Source organism: Syngnathus leptorhynchus, chromosome 20, assembly GCF_054491065.1.
Source record: "Syngnathus leptorhynchus isolate UIUO chromosome 20, UIUO_Slep, whole genome shotgun sequence".
Classification (NCBI taxonomy): domain Eukaryota; kingdom Metazoa; phylum Chordata; class Actinopteri; order Syngnathiformes; family Syngnathidae; genus Syngnathus; species Syngnathus leptorhynchus.
Window position 1 is genome coordinate 6,233,760 of NC_141214.1, and position 21,294 is coordinate 6,255,053.

General features: G+C 43.6%; 1 protein-coding gene across 9 annotated transcripts in view; it reads left to right on the plus strand.

Annotated features, from left to right (window-relative positions):
- The window catches only part of LOC147041196 (POU domain, class 2, transcription factor 2-like), a 37,230-nt gene that overhangs the window by 4,627 nt on the left and 11,309 nt on the right, over window positions 1-21,294 (plus strand). For 6 of the 9 annotated variants that reach the window (XM_085939998.1, XM_085939993.1, XM_085939995.1 and 3 more), the window contains 3 exons: window positions 181-441; window positions 852-1,105; window positions 5,046-5,230. In XM_085939998.1, coding sequence (XP_085796124.1) covers window positions 1,086-1,105; window positions 5,046-5,230 — 205 coding nt within the window. In that variant the 5' untranslated portion in view covers window positions 181-441; window positions 852-1,085. The remainder of the gene's footprint in view (window positions 1-180; window positions 442-851; window positions 1,106-5,045; window positions 5,231-21,294) is intronic. The other 3 variants (XM_085939994.1, XM_085939991.1, XM_085939992.1) reach the window with 2 other exon arrangements.

Sequence of the window (21,294 nt, forward strand, 5' to 3'; positions counted from 1 at the left end):
GCTTGTGGATTTTGCCTTTTTTTTTTTTTTTTCTGATTGTGGATTATACCCTTTTTTTAATTTTTTTACCCTGTTTATGGATTACACCCTCTTTAAAAAAGATTTTCCTGGTTGAGGATTATGCCTTTTTGTTGTTGTTTTTTTGCTTGTGGATGATATCTTTTTTTATTTTTCTCCAAGACACACCAGTGGATGACCAGACCAATGTGTTTGGAAGGCTGCAACGTAAGTAAGAAGCAAAGAGGTTGGGGGAAACCGACTGGCGGACCTGGCGACACCGGTGGACGAATGCACGGACGCTGCAATTAATTCTTTTATCGATCTTTGCTCTGGCTTTTCTGTATGGAGTTTTCATGTTCTCTCTGTACCCGCAGGTTCTTCAGTTTCCTCCTCCATTCCAAAGACATGCTTGGAAGGCTGATTGACCACTCCGAATTTTCTGTAAGTGTGAATTAAAGTGCAAATGGTTATTTATGTGCACCCAAACAACCAGTTCTGGGTGTAACTCGCCCACCGCCCTAAAACAACTGGGATAGGGTCCAGCACACCTGCGACCTACCTAAACATAAGAAATTCAGAAAAATAGAATGTGGTTATACGTTTCTGAGTTTTTACTTTGCGCTTGTGGAATATGGCTATTTTGAGGGATTTTACGCCTACCCGGGATTCCTAATTTCCCTCTGGATTAGTCACTTTTATGTCGATATTTTTCTGAGAAATGTGTTTTTTGTGTGACACGGTTTTCAACGGATGGCAGTAGTATTCTGTCGATTATAAACTCCCCAAGGTTGAAGTCTTACGATATTTTTTTTCCCAGGCTTCAACTTTTTGTGTGCTATATTATCTTGCAGCCTATGATTTGCGACACTTTGCTCCGGGTGACATTTTGCTGAAGGAATCGACGTTGACGCGAAGAGTGCATCCCTTCCATTGTGGACATCAACTGTCGTCATTGTCGGGCACTGGATGTGGATTCCTCAACCTGAGCCCAAAAGACTCAAGAGTGGTGCCTCAACCACTTTTTGATAAGATGGCAAGCATGTCACCAAAAAGAGGAAAGATGACATTGGATAAGGACAAAGAGAATGAGGATTCAGTCCCCAATGTAAGTATAAAACGTGCTTTGAAAACTTGTTTGTTAGCTACAATAACATCATTTACCTCCCTTGAACACCCCTGAAGTTTTTTTTCATTGAGGAAATGATCAAAATTTCATACCAATAGGAAGAATTTCATACAAGCACACCCCATTGAACATAAAGTCTGTACATCCTCTCTGATGCCCTCAAAAACTATTTTTGCTTAATTATTTGGTACCATCAGGCAAACCCTTACCAATCTCTTCAAGACACCAGACACATACACCATTTTTTTTTTTTAAGCTAAAAATTGCTAGCTACAAATAAAATGGAGCATTTTTAAAGCCAAACACAGATTTGGTGCACCTCCTCCACTTCCTCTTTTGGTGTGCTTATTTATTTTTTGCCATTTCCTGCACTCTCCTTTTGATCCTCTCTCACTGTTGAAGTCGGTCATATCACAGACTCGCAGGCATAGAGGCGCATCGGCACGGCAGAGGTTACGCCAGCTCGCAAAGCCCCATCCGTGTCATCGGCATTACCGACGGCCGTGCTGGGGCTGCGTTTGTGCCGAGCTAAGCGGTTTAGGCGGTTCCAGAGCGGGGCCATCATGCGTGTTACGACGTCTCTGGCGTTGGCGTGGTGCGTCACGCCGCTTGTAAATCCACAAGGGGGGAAAAAAGGTCCCGCGTGTTGGCATAAAACAAGCACTTTGTTCGGCACGTTACGCTAGCAAGCAGCGATACTATCGCCAGCGCGGTATTTTGACTCGTTTTCGGACCTCGGCACAACCCGTAAGAAAAGGATACTCAGCAGCCATATTGGTAAGAATTTGGGTTGTCCCCGTCATGAAACCTCTGGTATCCATGGTAATACTGTCCCTGGGTTGTGCCCCCATACTGTTTTTTTTTTAATATATCGGGGACATGCTTGTGTTGGTGCATTTAGTCGTTCCAGCGCACTCGCGGTACAGCTTGTGACATAATTGTACGTCAGTATTGATTGCGAAACAGCATCCCCCCCCCCCCCCCAGCCTCCCCCTTTAACCCGACCACATTATTGATGGGGGGGGAATTTAATTCAACCACCTCGTTTGTCAACACGACACGGCCATTTAACAGTGAGCTCTCTGACAGATGCACTGTGTGTGTGTGTGTGTGTGTGTGTGTGTGTGTGTGTATATATATATACTTTTTTAATTTTTAATACATGGGTGTGATCATCAGGTGTGCGTTACAACATTAAAAAAACAACAACATATTGCTATTGATGAGGGCCATGCGCCATAATGCTCACCTCTCCCTGAAACCCAAACACCCCCACATATACTCAGACACACGTACACACGCGCACGCACAGCCTCCCCAGCTGCGATGGACGCACAACACACACTATATTTTTCAAGAAATAATTGCTTTTGTCTGGAAGGAGTTGGGATGTGGGGGCTCCTCGGCGCTCAAAGCCTTTTATCTGCAGAGGGGGGCTCCAGAGGGCCGAGCCGTCGCTGCGTCCGCTCGCTCGCTCGCTCATTGGACACGCGGACGTCATCTGTCAATGGGGAGGGAGGGCGAGAGGGAGCCACTGGGAGGGGGAGAAGGGGGTGCGATATTAGCTTGTTTGGGCTCTTTTGTGATGCCATAGTGAAGGACAGGAGCTCAGTGGAGGACAGAATATTAGGGATACGTAAACCAGCAACAAACCTGCCCTTAACAAAGATCAGCATGCTCCATTTTCATGGATTGAATTTGAGATGATCCGTTTTGATCTGGTGCCCCAAACATTTGCATCATGAGTCTTGGATGAGCTATTACATGGATTTAGCCCAATTTTGCTTAAAAATTGTTCATCAAAATGTGTACATTCTTTTTTGGTTTTATATATTTTTTTAATATTAGTAGTAACAATATTGTGAAATATAAAAATAGGCAACATGTGGATATAAAAGCTATAAAATAGAGTAGTAAATTAATCAATTGTCATAATCAGCATAATGATACAATTTGATCATAAAGTAATTGGATCGCATTTGTCTTTGTACTAATTTACCAATTATTTGATATGAATATTACACATTTTACACACATCTGAACAAGTTTTCCATTGATTTTGGTAATATTTTAGTAAATTTCAAGAATAACATTTAATTTTGCTCATTGCATAATAGTACACAATGAATTTCATTATATTTAAATCATTTTTTAGATGAAACAATTTCTCATTGGTAAATTCTCGTTTAAAATAATGCATTACAATTCATTAAAAATGATTTAATGCGCTCACTGTGTACTAATGTTCGCCCACCCGCAGAAGCTCGTTGTCACGCCGAAGAGCACCGCTTCCAATATCGATGGCGTCCGAGTCAGCTGAGCGGCGCTTTCGCCGTATCCGTTGTGATGTAAAGCGCCGCCAGAGATCCCGCGGGGGCCGTAACGGATCAATAACTTATTAACACCCTTTCCCTTCAGGAGTGCGCAAGGAGGAGAACGGCGCGCTTGAATATTGACTGCCATATTTACCGTATTGATTAGTGTATTTGGAAGAATTTTTATTGGCACCCATGATGATCTGTAGCGCTTACTCACTCCACACAGTCAACGTCTCTATTCGCTTTTGTTGCTACAAATAGTGTGCTTGGTGCTTTGACAGTACTGCTTTCTAAAAGCATACATGCTGCTTAACGTGTCACTAAGTTTGGAGTAACTAGCAGTAATCAAATGCCTTACCACATCTAATATAGTCTGTGTCTCTGTATACCTACCAGGAAGACACTCTCAACTAGGCTACAGAATGAGGCGCAAATAATTGATTCATATTACAGTTGCCTAAATTTTTTAGTTTTTTATGGAAAGTTTGTTTCAAACTCCCAATTGTAACGCCTATGTAAACATAAGAAGGACGAGGCAGAGATTCACATACTGAAATATACATCAAACGTGTGTGTGTATGTGTGTGTGTGTGTGTGTGTGAGGAAGCAGCGATCGATGTCCTTCCAGCTGATGTGATGATGTGATTATTGGCTTCATTGTAATGACGTTTTCAGAGGATCAATCGGCTGGATCGGCGCGTTTACGTCCCCGTGTGTTACAAGTGCCAAGGCTATTGACCAGTAAATACGAGGCAAAAAAAAAAGCAAGACGAGGAATGAATTTTGAATTAGAACGCTAAAGACTGTGTAAAAAAAAATATGGTGTATAAAAAATTCATTGCGTTCAATACAAATTCAAACTCAGGTGGCACACAAAAATACCAGGAACTATTTTCTGTACCATCCGACTTTGAATTTGAATTTCGGAGTTTGGACTGATACACTTCTATACGTTTGGTCCTTTCACCTTTGTCAAAATCTGTTCAATGCGCTTGTGTGTGTGTGTGTGTGTGTGTGTGTGTGTCGGGGGGCTGTGGGGAGGAGAGAGTGAGGGAAAAAGTGGGGGTGGGTTGGGTGTGTGTGTGTGTAAAAGCAGGGGTGGGTGTCTCTTGTCTCTTGTATCCTGGCTGAGGCACCTCGCCAGCAGCAGAGCGCGTTCAGGCTGCGCGGTGACGGAGCGCGACCACCGTTGTTACAGGGGGGGTGGGGGGAGGCCAATCCCATCGAGTACCAAAGAACCGAGAGCAGCATCCGCATGGATTTACTTGTCAATTGATCAGCCATCGCCAGCCGCTCGGCGGCCGGAATTTGACTTTTTTTTTTGTTTTCCCCCATGCGATTCATTCAAGCCGAGAATAGGACATTTTGCATACGGTCGGGAGAAGCGCACGAGCCCAGCGCTACACGTCGAGGAGCCGCGATGTTGTCCATGCGCACGCCAGCGGGAGCTTAGTGCCTCACCTGCACTCCCCCCTCCCAGCTTTTAACGCTCACCTCCAAAGAGGAAAAAGACAACAAAAGAACCCAAAAAAAAAAAAAAGAGTTCAAGACAAGATTTTGAGAAAACCCTCAAAAACTGCTCTTGTTTCTTGTCCGTACAGAAGATCAGAGGGAGAACTAAAGCTGAGAGGAGAGCACAATAAAAAGCAAGGAGCAAAGAAAGGGGTCCCAGGTCGACGGAGGACCATGTTTGTCCCCCTGCCGGTGCCCTTCGTCTTTCAGAGAACTGCGTCCGACTTCAGCGCCTGGAGACTCAAGTCGTCGCTGGCTTCGCGGTCCAGCCCCGGTAAGACATTTTTGACAATCTCCTTTCCAGCCTTTTGAATGAGAACAATCATCACAAGTTGACACTATTGAGGGAAATCTTTATTCTTCAGAAATAAGAACTTCCACTAATTGAGAACATCATAAAAAATTGGCCGTTGTTTCCTTTGAATTTATTAGCAAAAATGCAAGCCAAATGAGAAATTTAGGAAAAATTGAGAAAATTACATTTGGTTAGTCTTCACCTGAAACAAAAATATGAGTAATGGCACATTTTTTTTTGTAACACTCTCCACCTGAATTATAAATCAAAAGTTTTCTATTCTACTGTACTGTATGCTGAATTCACAAGCAGGTGAACCATGCTGGGGGATTTATCATTTATTTATCAAAGTATAACATATTTATTTTCTTTTCTTTATAAAAGTCATATCATCTTGCTATTTCAACTCCAAATGTTTTAATGTGGAAATTAGCATTCATTTGTGTATTTGTCATGTTTACCTCATCCCGCATCCTTTCCGTGCGTCTCCTCCGGTCAGGTTCACGGTCATCTATCGATTAGTGGATATCGATGCGGGCCTGGGAAAGCTCGGGGGTGGGTGATGGGGGTTGCTCGCTAGAAAGTTTGGTCGCCGATGTCAGGCGGGAAAGAATATTTTTGTCACAAGGTAAGTGTAATAAATAAGTGTAACAGGCTTAAAGAAGAGACGAGATAATATCGCATAGCGGCTCCTTGTACGTTTATCATGGAATTTGCCGTCATAGTCGCACACTTTCTCCAGTTTACAACCCTCCACCTGTAAAATGCCATTCGGTTGTTTCCAATGAATGCAAACACACACGCGCGCGTGTGTCATGTTTTGCGATTACGAGTTGTGAACGCACTGCGAGTAATAGTCGTTTGCAAGAAAGTTGCCACATAAATGCAATAAATGTTAACATCATTTCTTTCTACACTCGTTTTCGAGGTCAGTCTCAAAAAACTATTCCAGTGCTTTTCTTATGCATACAAAATCCTACTAAATTCTTAGTAGACCGGGCTCCATTCACTATGATTGTCTTTTTTATTGTTATTTATTATTAGGGCAAATTAAAAAAAGTCACTTTAATTTAGATGGTTAAAAAAAAAAACAACGCACATTTTAGTCAACCCAAACAAATGGCAGTTTTTCACCAAGAGTGTTTTTTTTTTGTTAAAAAAAGTCCTACAAATTCCGAATAAAATTGACTCCATGCACCCATTTTTAAATACCATTTATTAAAAAATATCATATTTAGAGGAGGCTAATTGCAGTGATTTTTTTTTTCTCTGTACAAAATCCTGCTAAAATCTCAACTCCATTCACACGTGTGCGTGCTTGTTTATGTGTTTTTTCAAGTGGGACTGGATACGAAAGTATCTTCCCCCCCAATCCTGCATTGTACCCATCCCCACTAAACTGGCTCAGTCCATCCAGGCGGAAATATCTAATGGCCGCCGTGGGGGTGGGACAGGGTTTGGCATGTGTTGGGGGGGGGTTGCTGCTGGATTTAAAAAGGGGGGAGTGAGTCATAGCGGGGTGATTCAGCCTTTCACCTTAAGTAGGTGTCAAAGGCAGGGGTAAAAAAATGGCAGCGGGTGTAGTGGACGTTTGACGGCTGATCCGTAATCACTGTTTGGAGGAGATTGGGGGGGGGGGGGGGGTCACTTTGTCCGTCGACGCTTTAAGAAATGAATGTCAAAGAAAAGATGAATAATTAATGAGGCGTGTACGCTAACGGGGTGAGAGGATGACTTCATGCACTTGATTAGGTACACTTGCACCTAGCTAATGATGGCCAACATACAAATGTTTCATCCTTTTGCACTTTAGCTTACGCCGCGGGAGCCACGCGCATTCTGTTAACTCAAGATTGAAAGTCTAGATGGTTTTGAGACAGTGAAAATAGCTTTGAGAAAAAAATGGTTTGGTTAAAAATGAATTTCTGTAATGTTTTGATGCCGAAGGAGGCTGTGAAGGTAAGTCGTGAAGGTAAGTTTTTATTTCTCGCATCACTCCAAGACCCTTGAAAAAGTTTTTGGATGGAAAATGATGTGAGCACAGTTGTTTTAAAGGATGTGGTTTACCTATTAGATTGGCGATTCAACTTGACTTGTGGCGACGTTGGTGCAATGGTTTTCTGTCTCAACAACAAACCCCAACATTGTCTGGGTTCCCCGGCTAACGTTGAATTGGATTTGCCCGCCGCGGTCCGGGCCGGGGCCCCGTAAGCCACTTTAGCTAAGTCTGTTAGCCGCAAGTCTGCCTGGCCGCGATCTGCACCTTTGACCGTGGCCGTGCATCTGTATGATTGCTTGCGACCTCTCACACTCTTAACTCTCCCCTTCGGCGTTGATACGCGACCAAGCCTGCCGCATTCGGCAGACGCAAGCATGAACGCGGCTTACTGGGTTTCTAAGGTGCAGGGTTCGATCCCTCGGGTTAGTGTGAAAATAAAATAAATGATTTTATTCTCAAGTTCCTGTAAAATGGAAACATGTCCAGTGAGTTTTTAGTGAATTCTTTAGTGAACTAATAAATATATATATATTTTTTAAATAAACATTAGTTAGTGTATAGTTGTGAAAAATCAAGCCGCTGTCTCTGTTCTCAAATGCTATGGGCGTCTCCATTGCATGTCTGACAAAATGGATTCTTTTCATTTATTATTATTTTTTTTAAATAGCTTTCTCGTGCCCAAACATTATTTATAATAAAGCAAAACAAATGACTCAAGGGCTAAGAGTCTCGGTCTAGTCCTAATGACTGAGTGACACGCAAAAGCCACGCAAAAGCCACGCCTCTGGGCTTGTTATCCCAACATTGTTTTCATTTGAAGTCCGCCATCTTCTGATGTCTGAGGCTGACAGCAAGTGGCGAGACACACTGACCGCAGCGCCACAATACTGCCGAGGCAAGACGTTGGACGTCGGTTTTTAGTGAAAGTTGTGGGGAGAAGTTCTGAACATACACACACACACAATGCTCTGCGCTGTCAGATAACAACCTCCTTCTCACACTTTGGATTTTTACCTCGCTGTGCCCAGGAGGGGGGTGCTGGTGTCGGGACCAAACTGCCTAAGCAAAGGCCTGGACTAATTGGCTCTACCTGTGTGTGGATGTGTGAATAGACCAGTCAGTGTCTGTCACTACTTGCTTTTCCTAGTTAGTATAGACATTTTCTTCATTGACAGTTTCCACATTACAGTTCGGTGCAGATCTGGTCAGCCAATTAGAAATATATGGCATTTTGTAATTGAGAAATTATCATTTCATACACAGCATTTCATATCTGGAGTTTGACGTTTTCTCGCGATGACAAAGAAAATCTCGACTGTAGGTGAACAACGGAATTGCAGTTAAAAGTTAGCAGCTGGCGGTTGTGAAAGCTGGTTAGTTAGCAGATAGTTTCCTAGATTTTTAGCTCGGTAGCCGCTTCAAAAAATACAATGTGTGTGAGATTAGTTTATTTCTTTACATTCTGTTTGTATTTCATTTCAGTATGTGTTGTTTTTCTTTTTTACTTTTTAGTGGGACTGGAATGAATTAATAGCACTTCAATAGATTTCAATAAAAAACAACGATTTGATAAATAGCTAAACCGAGAAACTCAAATTAAAATCAACTTTTAAGTCAAGGTAGCGCTGTGTGTATTAATAAAAAAGGGCCTTTTACATTTAAGAGGCTCTTTGTGTGTGCGTAGGCTTTGTGTAGGTGTGGAAATGCGGTGGGTACACGCAGGTTGACGATTCAATAATTGCACGTTAAGGTCACGTGCGGTTTATCTGGAAGCAGCTCACAGCGGCCTATTGTGTGATTGGTTTTAACCTTCCGCGGCTATTGATTACCACCATTGACTTGACTCCCGCCGCCAGTGTGTGTGTGTGTGTGCGTGGTGTAGTGTGCTGTGGATGTGAAGGAATGCGTGTTTAAGTGTGTGTGTGTGTATGGATCAGATTTTAAAAAGGGGGTGGGGGGGGGGCAGCGTCGTTGGCGAGCCGCGGCGCTAACGTGATTGCCAATGACAAAGCGTCCGGGCGGGTTTGTTAGCTCCATAATGGGGAATCAATAGACACAACACAGATGTCAATACAACATGCTTTATTGCGTTAAGCCGCCTCACACCCATGCTGGGCTATACAAACACACACACACTCACACACACAATTCCCTGCAATGCAATCGTACATTAAAACGTTGTACCTCGTTTGTTTCACTTTCGGGTGTTGTCATTTCTAGTACGATATTTCCCATTGGAAATTGTGGTTCAAAAAAACTTTGGTAAATGTCCAAAGTGTGACTATGTTCATTTTTTGTCAATAAGGAGTTGTTTCGGTAGTTCAGAGTACGTTGCTCAGCTGACATTAATAACACGATTACGAACAAAGAGTACAAAGCACAGTCGATGTTACGAAATAGTTCAAGATTACTGTCTGTGTGTGTATATAGATATAAGTACATCGTTTTTTTTTATTATTTTTTTTTGGATATAGAAATCACACTTAAATGTCATAAAAGCAGTGTCGCGCATCATTTGACAATATGGCCGCTACCTGCTGCTGGCGTTTGAACTCGGCTTCACCTTTGTCGTTACCGTGGAAACATTGGTTGGCCATTAGACACACAAACGTGTAAGTAGCGGAGTCAAGGTAAACACACACATGTGCGTACACACACACACACATTCGGAGCAGCCATCTTTGTCCTGATGGACGCAGAAAGCATTAGCGGCTAAATTGGCTGCACTCAGCCTATATTTGACTGCCCTCGTGTGTGATTGACAATCATGTGTTAGTGTGCGTTTTGCCGCCATTTGTTGCTGCCTTTTATGCTACTTGTGCGTGTAACCTTGCACTTATTTACTTTCCCCCCTGTAGCGCTGCCCCCCACCAGATAATGACCCTCTCCTGGCCACAGGGGGGGCCCATCTTTTTTTTTTTTTTTTTTTTTTCCCAATGTGGATGTGACAACCAAATCAACCTCATTCAGTGTGTGTGTGTGTGTGTGTTTGGCATTCCTGGACAACGTAGTCCGGAAAGCACAAATGTCAATTCCCTTTTCGAACGACAAAAGGCCACAAAACAGCAGCCAATAAAAAAATCCCAAAGTTGAGGCACTTGTAAATCAAGATACTTTTTTTGGCTGATGCTGTGACCTTAGTGACTTTTCGGAGAGAAAATGTCGGAGTTGCGCACTTAAATTGCTTTCGCTACCAATGCACCCCATTTCCTGGATGATTTTTTTTTTCCCCTTAAATTCTGCAGTTGGAGCTGGTTAAACGATAAGCGTCTTACGCCGCTAATCCCAGATCACCGCCGCTATGTTATCCCGAAGTCTTCTTCGGTGACCTGTCCTTATCCCCCAACACCTCCCACGCTCACTTTGCACTCATTGTGCCGCCACAAAGAAATCCACTCTGCAATTGTTGAATTTTGCGTGCGTCATCCGGAGGTGTGCTGACTTGTTTTTGTTGTTGTTGTTGTTAGCTAGCCTGCCGGACCGCCTTACAGGGGTCTGCCGTAATGAAGCCGCCGTTTGGACCCCCGCTGGTCCTCTCTGCATGTGCGTGAGTTGACGCTGCGGGGTGCAGACTCTCAAGTTCGCTCTGATGTGTTTTTTTTATCTTTGTGTATATTTGCGTACACACCGCTTTAATATAATACAGTAGGACCGAGTTGAATTTGTTCTGAGGCCACACTTGTGTTGAGTTGGCAAAGGGACAATTGTGTGATTGTTTTAATCGCATGTGTAATTCTCGGCGCAAGAAAATTGGCTTCTAAACTTGGAAGTTAGTTAACAAACGTTAGTGTATAAAAAAATGTGAAACAATTTTGATTCCTGCCACGAAAACAAAAATCTGAAATTAAAGAATATATATATTTATGAGAGCATTTCCCCCAGTTTGAGTTTCCACTGTGTGTGTGTGTGTGTGTGTGTGTGTGTGTGTGTGTGTGTGTGTGTGTGTGTGTGTCACTGGGCTTCCTTCCCATCCTTTGCTCCACATTGAGCTAATAAAGTCAGATGACACATGTGGCGGTTAGTCCAATTGGATCCTTTGTGTCGCCTTGGCCCGCTGGTCAGCACAGTTTTGGAGGCTGGCGAGGGGCTACTCAACCCCCCCCAATTTAATTTAGCGGACAGGATTTATGCTAATGAAGGTCAGAGAAAGAGTCTGGGGAGGGGGGGGGGGTGCATCTTGTCCTTCCTTGGCTTGACCCCTTCCCCCTGTACTGGTGATGGGGGAGTGAAAAATTGCAATATCATATCGGGAGGGGGGGCTTTGTATATATAAATGTGTTAGGGGGTGGCGGGGGGGTCTGAATGTATGTATGAAAGGAAACAGAAGTAAAGTGATAACAATGGAAGATGGACCAGAGGGCTTGGTTAAGGGGGTCAGGGTTACACAATGTTTTCAATAAATTGGAGTGCTCTTCTCAGTGCTTCAATCTGGTCAACTAACCTCACACACACACACAACACTAATGCACACTCACACACACACACGTACACAACACATATGCTATGATCCAAACCAAAAGAATCGTGCAGCTACTCGTCGTCATAGCGTCGATTGGTGGTTCCATACTAATTACATCTCGATTCGGTTTAAAGTTAGAACCCGAAAAGGCAACATCATGTATTTCATCCACACCGGACATTTTATTAGGTACAAAGCATCCAACACAAAACTGCAACCGAAATGAATTATGTTATGAATATGCACATTTTTTATTGGTATCCATTGTCAAAATGGAATTTTAGAAAATGTAAATAAGAAAAAAACAGGACATAACTGCTTTCTAGTGATGTTTTTTTTTTTTCTCCCCCATCTCCTTGATTTAAAATCACAACTTAACCTCTCTCACACATACACGCACACACACACGCGCAGACACACAGACTATCACACACACGCATTATCCTCATCAGATAAAGCAGGAAAACTGGCTCCCAGCTCTCCTCCTTATCACCATCCTCCCTCCTCCTCCGTTTTTTATCCTCTTTTATTATCCGGCCGCTTCTTTACCACAAATGAAATGAATCTGTTGTAGCACACCTCACCATCCTTCCTCCCTCCTCTTCCTCCCCTTCGTCCTCCTCCGGCGCGTCTCAATCTCCTCACGACTTTGACTCGTCACTTTAACCTCATCGTATTGCTCGCCAAGCCGTTAACTTGCCTTAGCGCCCTTTCGCTAACGCAGGCTGTGTTCCGCACATGCACATTCTAGCATGCGCACGTTTACTCGCTATCAGGGGGGGCTGTCATCCTCCGCTGATTAACAGGGGACTTGGGTTTATGATTATTTTGAAATGAAGAAAAAGTAGTATCAGCTTTAACAATCACACACTTGCAAAGTCCCCAGGGCATCTCAGACATGATTTTCGACCCAACATGTGTCCTTAAAATCGTTTCCCCCCCATTCACGTGGAGTTTGTGAGGTTGTAATGATAACAAAGTCCACTGGTTACTCTATGTTAGTAACATTGACTTGTAGTGGTGCGCTTCAATCCGCCACGTTGACATCAATCTGTCCCGCGGTAGCTGTTAGCAGCAGCTGTTTCTTGAGCGGGCAAGCATCTTTCATCAAGGCCAGTGAATAGAAACGAGCTGTTTAAACACACACACACACGCACACACTTTTTTAGCGAGACAGACGAGATTGGTGGAATTTAGCCATGGCGCACCTTATTACGCCAGCCGCAACTTTTATGTTTCATGAAGTAATATGGAAACTCAAAGCACTGCCTGTATCATTTAATTGAAAACAAAGGCAAAAAAAAAAAACCCTCGCAAAACTCAGAAATTGAGGCACGTGTAAATGGAACGATAGCGCTGTCTAGTCAACCTCCGTCCGCCTTTCATCTCGGGCTACTCGTGGATTCACCTGTTGGCGTTGGCTTCCAAATTCGTTACACTTTATTAGCGTTGAGATGGAATGAATGAAATGGTCTACATATGGAAAAGAGCTGGAAGGGACACTCAGATAGTATGTGCGTGATGGGGGGGGGGGGGTTACGAGAGAGAGAATGCGCACAGTTGCCCTTAATGGTTCCCCCTGAGGGGTGCGAGCCGGTGCGGCAAAATAGGACAGGTGACTCCCACCACCCCCCCACCCCTGTAAAGAAGTGGTATGAATATGGTAAACTGGCTGTGCGCTTGGCAGCACGATTCTCTTCCAGTAAAATGGCCCCCGCGTTGGCGTTCCCTCGGGGGTGCGAGCTAAGAAGATTCTGCATTTAGGCCCAGCACTCAGTCCCTCTGTTCTCCTTGGGGGATTTGAAAGGGTCCCGGTAGCCTCCCGCCCCATCCCTCTCCCTGGATCCTCCCCCTATCTATCTATCTATCTATCTATCTATCTATCTATCTATCTATCTATCTATCTATCTATCTATCTATCTATCTATCTATCTATCTATCTATCTATCTATCTATCTATCTATCTATCTATCTATCTATCTATCTATCTATCTATCTATCTATCTATCTATCTATCTATCTATCTATCTATCTATCTATCTATCTATCTATCTATCTATCTATCTATCTATCTATCTATCTATCTATCTATCTATCTATCTATCTATCTATCTATCTATCTATCTATCTATCTATCTATCTATCTATCTATCTATCTATCTATCTATCTATCTATCTATCTATCTATCTATCTATCTATCTATCTATCTATCTATCTATCTATCTATCTATCTATCTATCTATCTATCTATCTATCTATCTATCTATCTATCTATCTATCTATCTATCTATCTATCTATCTATCTATCTATCTATCTATCTATCTATCTATCTATCTATCTATCTATCTATCTATCTATCTATCTATCTATCTATCTATCTATCTATCTATCTATCTATCTATCTATCTATCTATCTATCTATCTATCTATCTATCTATCTATCTATCTATCTATCTATCTATCTATCTATCTATCTATCTATCTATCTCGCGGGATGGTGAAAACACGGAAGACAGCCCGATGGTGGCTTAGGTGTAACGGAGTCGGAAGCCACGCCACTATCGCTGTCTCAGGCCAGTCTTGACGACGGGCTCGCTGGCTGAGATGCGTCTGTTTAGCTTAGCCATACGCGTTAGCCTCGGGCGCCACGGGATCTCCAGCAGCACACATGTAAGCAGTGCTCAGAGAAAGTCGACGCACCCATTTGAAATTTTTACTTTGGTTTAAAAAAAAAAATTAAAAAAAAATCTTGAAATATTCTTCGTGTGACAACAATCTTACACCTATTTTCATGTCTGGGCTAAGTTCTTATCCTACATATTGGCCTTTGTCAATTTTTGTTGTTGTTATTGCTTGAAAAGAATTCACAAGGTAATTTCCTAAATGTTGGACACCAATTATTGATGCGCGCCTGTGTGTGTGTGTACTCAAGTATGAATTGTATGAGTGTGTGTTTGCATAGTGCACCTGCCCATGTGTCATCGTGCAGTACCCCCCCCCCCCGGCCCTCCACGATACAGCCTTTGTGTGCTCGTCAGTTAGCGTGCGTTGTGTGTGTGATGCAGGGATAGGGTTAGGGAGGGGGTTAACCTTTACCCGTCACCCTTTGACCTCACCCCTCACCGTTGACCCCCCCCCTACCCCCTCTCCCTGTCCAACCATTCATATGCAAGCCAGGCATCATCGGGGCCATTCTTCTTCCACACCCAGCCGGTCTGTTGTGGTGTCACGTCTCAAGTTCAAGTGAGAGAGAGGGTAGGGTCGGGGGTCAGTGGGCGTGGCCGAATGGTTAGCTGACCAGACGGCCGTCCAGACGGCGGACTTGACTTTGAGGCAATGAGCGAACCCGATCGCATCGATGCTATGCAAATCACACATTTGCGTGCGTGTGTTCCTTTGAAACAAACACATCATGAAATATGGATTTTTATCGTCTTTTGTTTCGGGGGGGGGGGGGTCGATAATCAATGAATCCGATGTAGCACGTAGACAGTAAATGTGATATACACAAACGGGCTTAACATTGTCGCTAACACTTTGCCATGCAGTCAGTGCGCCCAGGATTTGTGAATCTTTTTTTTTTCCTCTCTCTGGTGACATTTGAACCCAGCCGCTTGTGTTTGCGGCCTCTTCCCACGCAATGGCGGCGGTCTTGCCAGCTTTGGAAAAAAACATCCAGATTGATGCTTGATTGAACCGGCCTGAAGGTTAGGCTGCAAATGGAGGAAGACCTCTGGCACCCGCGGCGGACGCTAATGGCCAAGCACAGGCGAGCGGGTGGCGTGGGAGCGCAGCTTCCGATGTGTTTGGAGATCTCACACCGACTCCGTAATCACCCTCGGAACAGGGCGTATGCGTCCATTAGCGATTAAGCCGTGTCGTTAAAACTGAACTGTTTTCCTGTTGTAATTGTTGTTTCATCAAGAAATGGATTCATTGAAAAGAACGGATTTACCAAGGTTCCTGTGAAGAATACGCATTTTTTTGAACAAAATGTCCCCTCTAATGTGCAAGGACTGATTAAAAACTGGGAACATTTTTCACATTAAATCAATGTTCACCAGTAATATTAACTGCAGGAAACCAATATTGTTCCTTTTGCTAAAAAAAAAAAAAAAAAAAAAAAACACCTCCTGTGCTTTAGCACTCTTTTGTTGCATTAGTTCGGTCATTAGTCTCCATTAGCACTTACACTGAAAGCTCTCGTGTGTTTCATTTAGCTTAATTATTATTAGTAATGCTCACATAATGGTGATGGTCACCCTACGGTGATTTTTTTTTTTTTTGCACATGGAAAAATAGCGAGTGAAGAGATGTCATGTTTATAAAATGTGTAGTGTAGTCGAGCAAAGAGTCAAAGTTGTAGTCAATGAGGACTACAACGGGCTGACTCAATAGTGAGCTAAGTCCAAACATCCGTTGAATCTATCAATATTTCATAAAAGACGATAAACAACGTTCACTTATATTGAGCCTCTGGCAACACACGGCGCGGTCAACAACGATAAAGTCCCGCGATCGGTGCGTTCGTCTTTTTGTCTCAAAGCGGAACTTCCTCTTTTAAACCACTTCAAGCCAATTAACAATTTGACTTTTCACATTTGTTTCCCGTTTCACCCCCTTCACCGCGGCTGCCGATGCTATTCGTATCTTCCCTCAGGAGAAATTGAGTGTTGGTCCGGGAAAGAAAAAAAAAATAGGAGGGAGGCGGTGAGAGGACAGAAAGATACCCCAGATAAGCAGGACAGAATCCTTGTGAGGTAGGAAGGATGGACGGACGACGTGATGGCTCAAAGAATAAGGAGTTGACTGTGAAGGGATGGGGAGCACACACACACACACACACACACACACACACACACACACACACACACACACACACACACACACACACACACACACACACACACACACACTGAGTAAGACAGACAGACAGACAGTGAGGCATTAAAATTCATGGCCTTTTTTATTTTCTGTGCTGAAAATCAATACTGTCTACTATGGATGAGGTGAGATGTGGACAACAGCAGTTGCCGGCCAGTGCGAGTGGGGGGAGGGTGCACGTGTGCGTGTGTGTGTTAGAGTGTGCATTAGGAAAGGGGGGGGGGGTCGTCAATATTAGCAGTGACACGGCCACTGCAGGCCAAGGTAGAGCTAGCTGGATTGGAGAGAGAGGGGGGGGGATGGGCCGTGCCTGTGTGCGTACATGTGTGTGTGTTGGGTAAGGTTCATTAAGTCTGACCAGCAGTAGAGCTTTCGGCCAGCGTGGCGGTGGCAGCAGGCTTTTGTCCGCAGATGGACGTCCTGATGGATATTAGCCCCCTTCTCCGTTGTCCATCATTTATCCAATGGACCAATGTTTGACTTCCATGTCTGGCAGATGTCGGGACACGTGCGCCAAAACTATTGTCGGAACGGGGGGGGGGGGGCCGGGGTCAGCCGGCGTCTAATTTTGGAAATGGAGATTCTTCCGCATCCAAGCAGGGTCATAAAATTAATACTCGTCCATTCTGGCATTCGAAACCATTTCGTTCTAGTTTCTTTTCACATTTCAATTTCAAGAAGGTTCATGTCCATCAAACGACGAAATATAATGAATACAAATATACATGTTTTTATGGAGTCCGGATTTTGGTTGTTTGCTCAATTGCATAATTGCAAAAAAGTAATTTTTGACTTCATCTTACAAATAACAATTCCAACGAGTGGCCATAGAAATATGATTAATTTTGATCAACAACTTAGTGTCACATTTGAAGACAGCACTCGCATTATTGAACGTGTTAGCGGGAGTTTTGGCGCTCCCTTCTGTGCACGGTGTTTGTGATGCCGGTTGCCAAGGTGACAAGGAAGGTAAGCTAGCTACGAGACAGAAAGCGATGCATCCGTGCAGGTAGCCCGTGAGTTAGCAAAGGGAGGCTGTGCATGGTTTTGAGGTGTAAAGCGTCATAAATAATGGAGGCTGCGCCGGGCATTGAAATGCAAAGGCTTCCACTCGGCCCTGAGCGCACAGCTAATGCTGCGTTTTTCCAAACCCGGTGCGGCCATAAGCTGCGACATTGGTGATACTAGTTTTCATGAACCTGTCTGTTATTTTACAGGGTGCGTTAGCGTTAAACTAACAGACAAAGTCAATGTGGTTGGTTAAACAGATCATATTTAATACTTTGTTTTATGAGTTGTTTGCTACCTGGTCGCGGTATATTCGCGGTTTGCTCATTGACCTGTCTTTACGACCAGAAGAACGAATTCTTTTGGAGTGTGTTTGTGTGTAGTAACATGCCACAGTCAGCTGCAAAAAACAAAAAACAAAAAAAAAGCTGGACATTGAGCCAGAATGTGGATGAGGCTGCTAACTGTGTGTGACTTAGCGCAGCTGCTCATATGTAGCTTATGCTTGTTGCTCGTGTGTGTTTGTGTGTGTGTGTGTGTGTGTGTGTGTGTGTGTGTGTGTGTGTGTGTGTGTGTGTGTGTGTGTGTGTGTGTGTGTGTGTAGACACAATATATAAGACAACTTTACCACTGGAGGGCTTTTGCAGAGTGATATATTTACAAACAAATACGTTAAAGATTTTTATTTTTTTTGGCCAGATGCCGATTGCAATATTTGGCAAAGTAAAAGCTTGATCAAAACAAAACAAAACGAAAAAAAAACTGGTTTGTCACGTAAAAGCCAGTCCAGTGTCACTGTGAGCCATCAAGGCGTTTGCCTCCATCTTCATCTGGTTTGAACTAAGAAGCTTCTAGGGCTTTTGTGTATCATCAACGTGGCAATCAGCACTCACACACGCACGGCGAGGCAATCTGGCGCCGGTCCAAAGCATCAATAAAGCCGGCGAGAGTTTGAGAGGCGTTTAAGTGCCATTTGGTCTCAGACCTACAATCCTCCATCCTGCTCACTACAGCACCTCCACCGCCATCAGCTGACCCTGGCCAAGGAGACTCTGTGTGTTCACATTGTCGAGAGTACTCTACCCTGATTATCAAATACAAAATATCTATTGAGTAGAAACAATCCAGCTTGTCTTTTTTTTTTAACCCAACACTGGGTTAGCTGTTTTACCCCAATTTGCATTACTTTGGAGCCAGCAATTTAAAAAAAAAGAGGCCCTAAATGCCACGAGATTTTGCAACTTTGTCTCGAAGCTAAATTCCCAACGTCTCCGTCGAGTTTTGGCAGGTTTTCCTTAGCGCTGCCCCAGCCGGCCGGCTCTTTCCTGCCGCCACCTCCCTCCTCTTCCGTCTCTATTGATCTGGCCGTAGTTTTCCGTCTTGGCCGTGCTGGCTGGCTGCCTTTAATCAATAGAGATAATTGTCTGCTTTCTCTTCATGCCAAACACGCAGTTTTTTCTCAATGAATGCTGCTGGTCTTTCCCTGACACGCCCCCCCCCCCCCTCCTTCCAGCATACGGGAATCCCTCTGTTAATGACAGGAGATAACCTGCTTTCCTTACCGATTTTTTTCCCGTCCCCCCCCCCCCCCCCCCCTCCAACCCACCTCGGGTTCCCTCGCTTATCGATTAGCGTGAGATACGGCCCCGCCTGCCCCCGACAACTCATGTAAACAGCGCTGTGAGTCCACACGTGGCAGGCTAAATATTGCCATTGACGAATGCGTGACACGGCCGTGAAATCGCGTGGGAGATGCTCACCTCGTGTTAGCTTTAGCATCTTGTCTTTGGAAGGGCACCAAGTTATTTGCCCAACATAAACAACTTTTTTTTTTACAAATATGTTCTTGCGGAACTCTTGGTCACAAATAATCGTGACTACAACTTTAGCATTAGTGGAAGACTTGGGATGTTTTCTTTTGGCACGAAGCTGCCCAAATGTAACTTCAGGATAGCATTGCGTTTCTCGAGAGGAATTTACTCTTGTCTTAATTTTATTCTATACGCGTTACGTGTTTTTTGAGAATCTAATTGGTTCAAAATATTGGCGACCTTACATATGGGAAGAAATTGACAATAAAGTAGACTTTGACTTTTGAACACTCAAATATTTATATATATATTTGTGTGTGTGTGTGTATGTCTGTGTGTGTGTGTGTGTGTGTGTGTGTGTGTGTGTGTGTAGGGGTATATGTTGTGTTGTTCTCAACCGTCGTACATTTCCTTTATGATCCCCCCTGCTGATGCCATTTCAGCCACTTTGAGCTTGTGTACATTCTATGTGTGGGTGTGTGCATACAAGTGTAATGAACTAGTGCAAATTGTATGTGTGTGTGTGTGTGCGTGTGTGCGAGTGTGTGAAAGTTTGCCGGTGCAGAGAAAATGGACCCTTATCTAATTTGTACTGGTCACAAGTGTGAAATGGCGCTAGGTCAGTCAGCGTGTGTGTGATTCCCTCGTACGTGCACACAAACAAATACACGCACACACGTACGCACACAGTTGGAGTCTGTAGACTAAAGGCAGTGATTGCGGCCTCAGTAATAAAGACACATTGTGCAATAGAGAATGTAATAGTGAAAAGCATGTCGTGTTGTCTACCATAGACACACACACACACACACGCACACACCGTCAAGCATCAAGAGACAGACTTGCATTAAATTGCTCGTTATTGTCATCCGCCCCCAACCGATGTCATCCATACAAACACACGTCTTCTTATGAGCGTGCAATTACCTTTACACACGCGCACACACACGCAGGCACAGATACACACGTGCCTATCATGTGTGTGTGCATATGTGTGTTGCTTGCTTGTGTATTTTAGAATGTTGTGATTATAATTCCCGCCTAGGAAGTAAGCGCAGTTTTTCAATTATGTCCAGCTAACGGGTGGGCAAAGTGCGGCCCACTGAAGATTTACATTTGTAAGAGTCACATCAATGTATTGCTTTCATTTGGAAAAAAAAAAATACTTTCCACTAATTAATTGATTGATTGATTTTAAACAGAAATAGCAATTTTAAACAAATCAAAGTTTGATTTTAATAACAGTTCCTACATGTGTTATACATTCAATTTTAAAAATTGAAGTGAATGACTTTTGTTTTAAAAATTTGAATTTGTAAAAAAAAAAAAAAATTCTATTTTCAAGCCATTATTTAAAGTTCCATCCCGTTCTTTTTTCTTGAATGTTTGCTATGTGAACATTAACAATGAGATTAACAGTTTAAACTATTTAATGATGTCTGAAAGAGATTCAGTCATGGAGGTGCAGAATTCCCTTTTTAGTCTTTTACCAGATAGGCCCTAAATCTAACAATTATTGAACTTTCTAGGAAATCACAATGTCCCATCGCTCGCGAGCTACTTTTAGACTCGTTCTCCAGACGACATATGTGACCTCTAGTCAAGTGCAGGAACTATACAAAAAAATGCGAGGCAGTCCCACAATCCACTAGCCCACAGTGCCCCTGTTGAATCTTTTCCAACTGCCAAATGTAAACGTTGACGGTGCTTGCAGATGAGCCAAATCAAAGTCGTCCTTGTACAGACAGGGGTCTCTGAAAAAGGACCCGGCACGCGCGTGAGTCCGACTCCCCCTTTGGCGGGGCCCCGATCGATACCGACTCAGAGCAATAAAGCTTCCCCCTGTCATCTCCGCGGAATACAAAGCAGAGCCGGGAAGG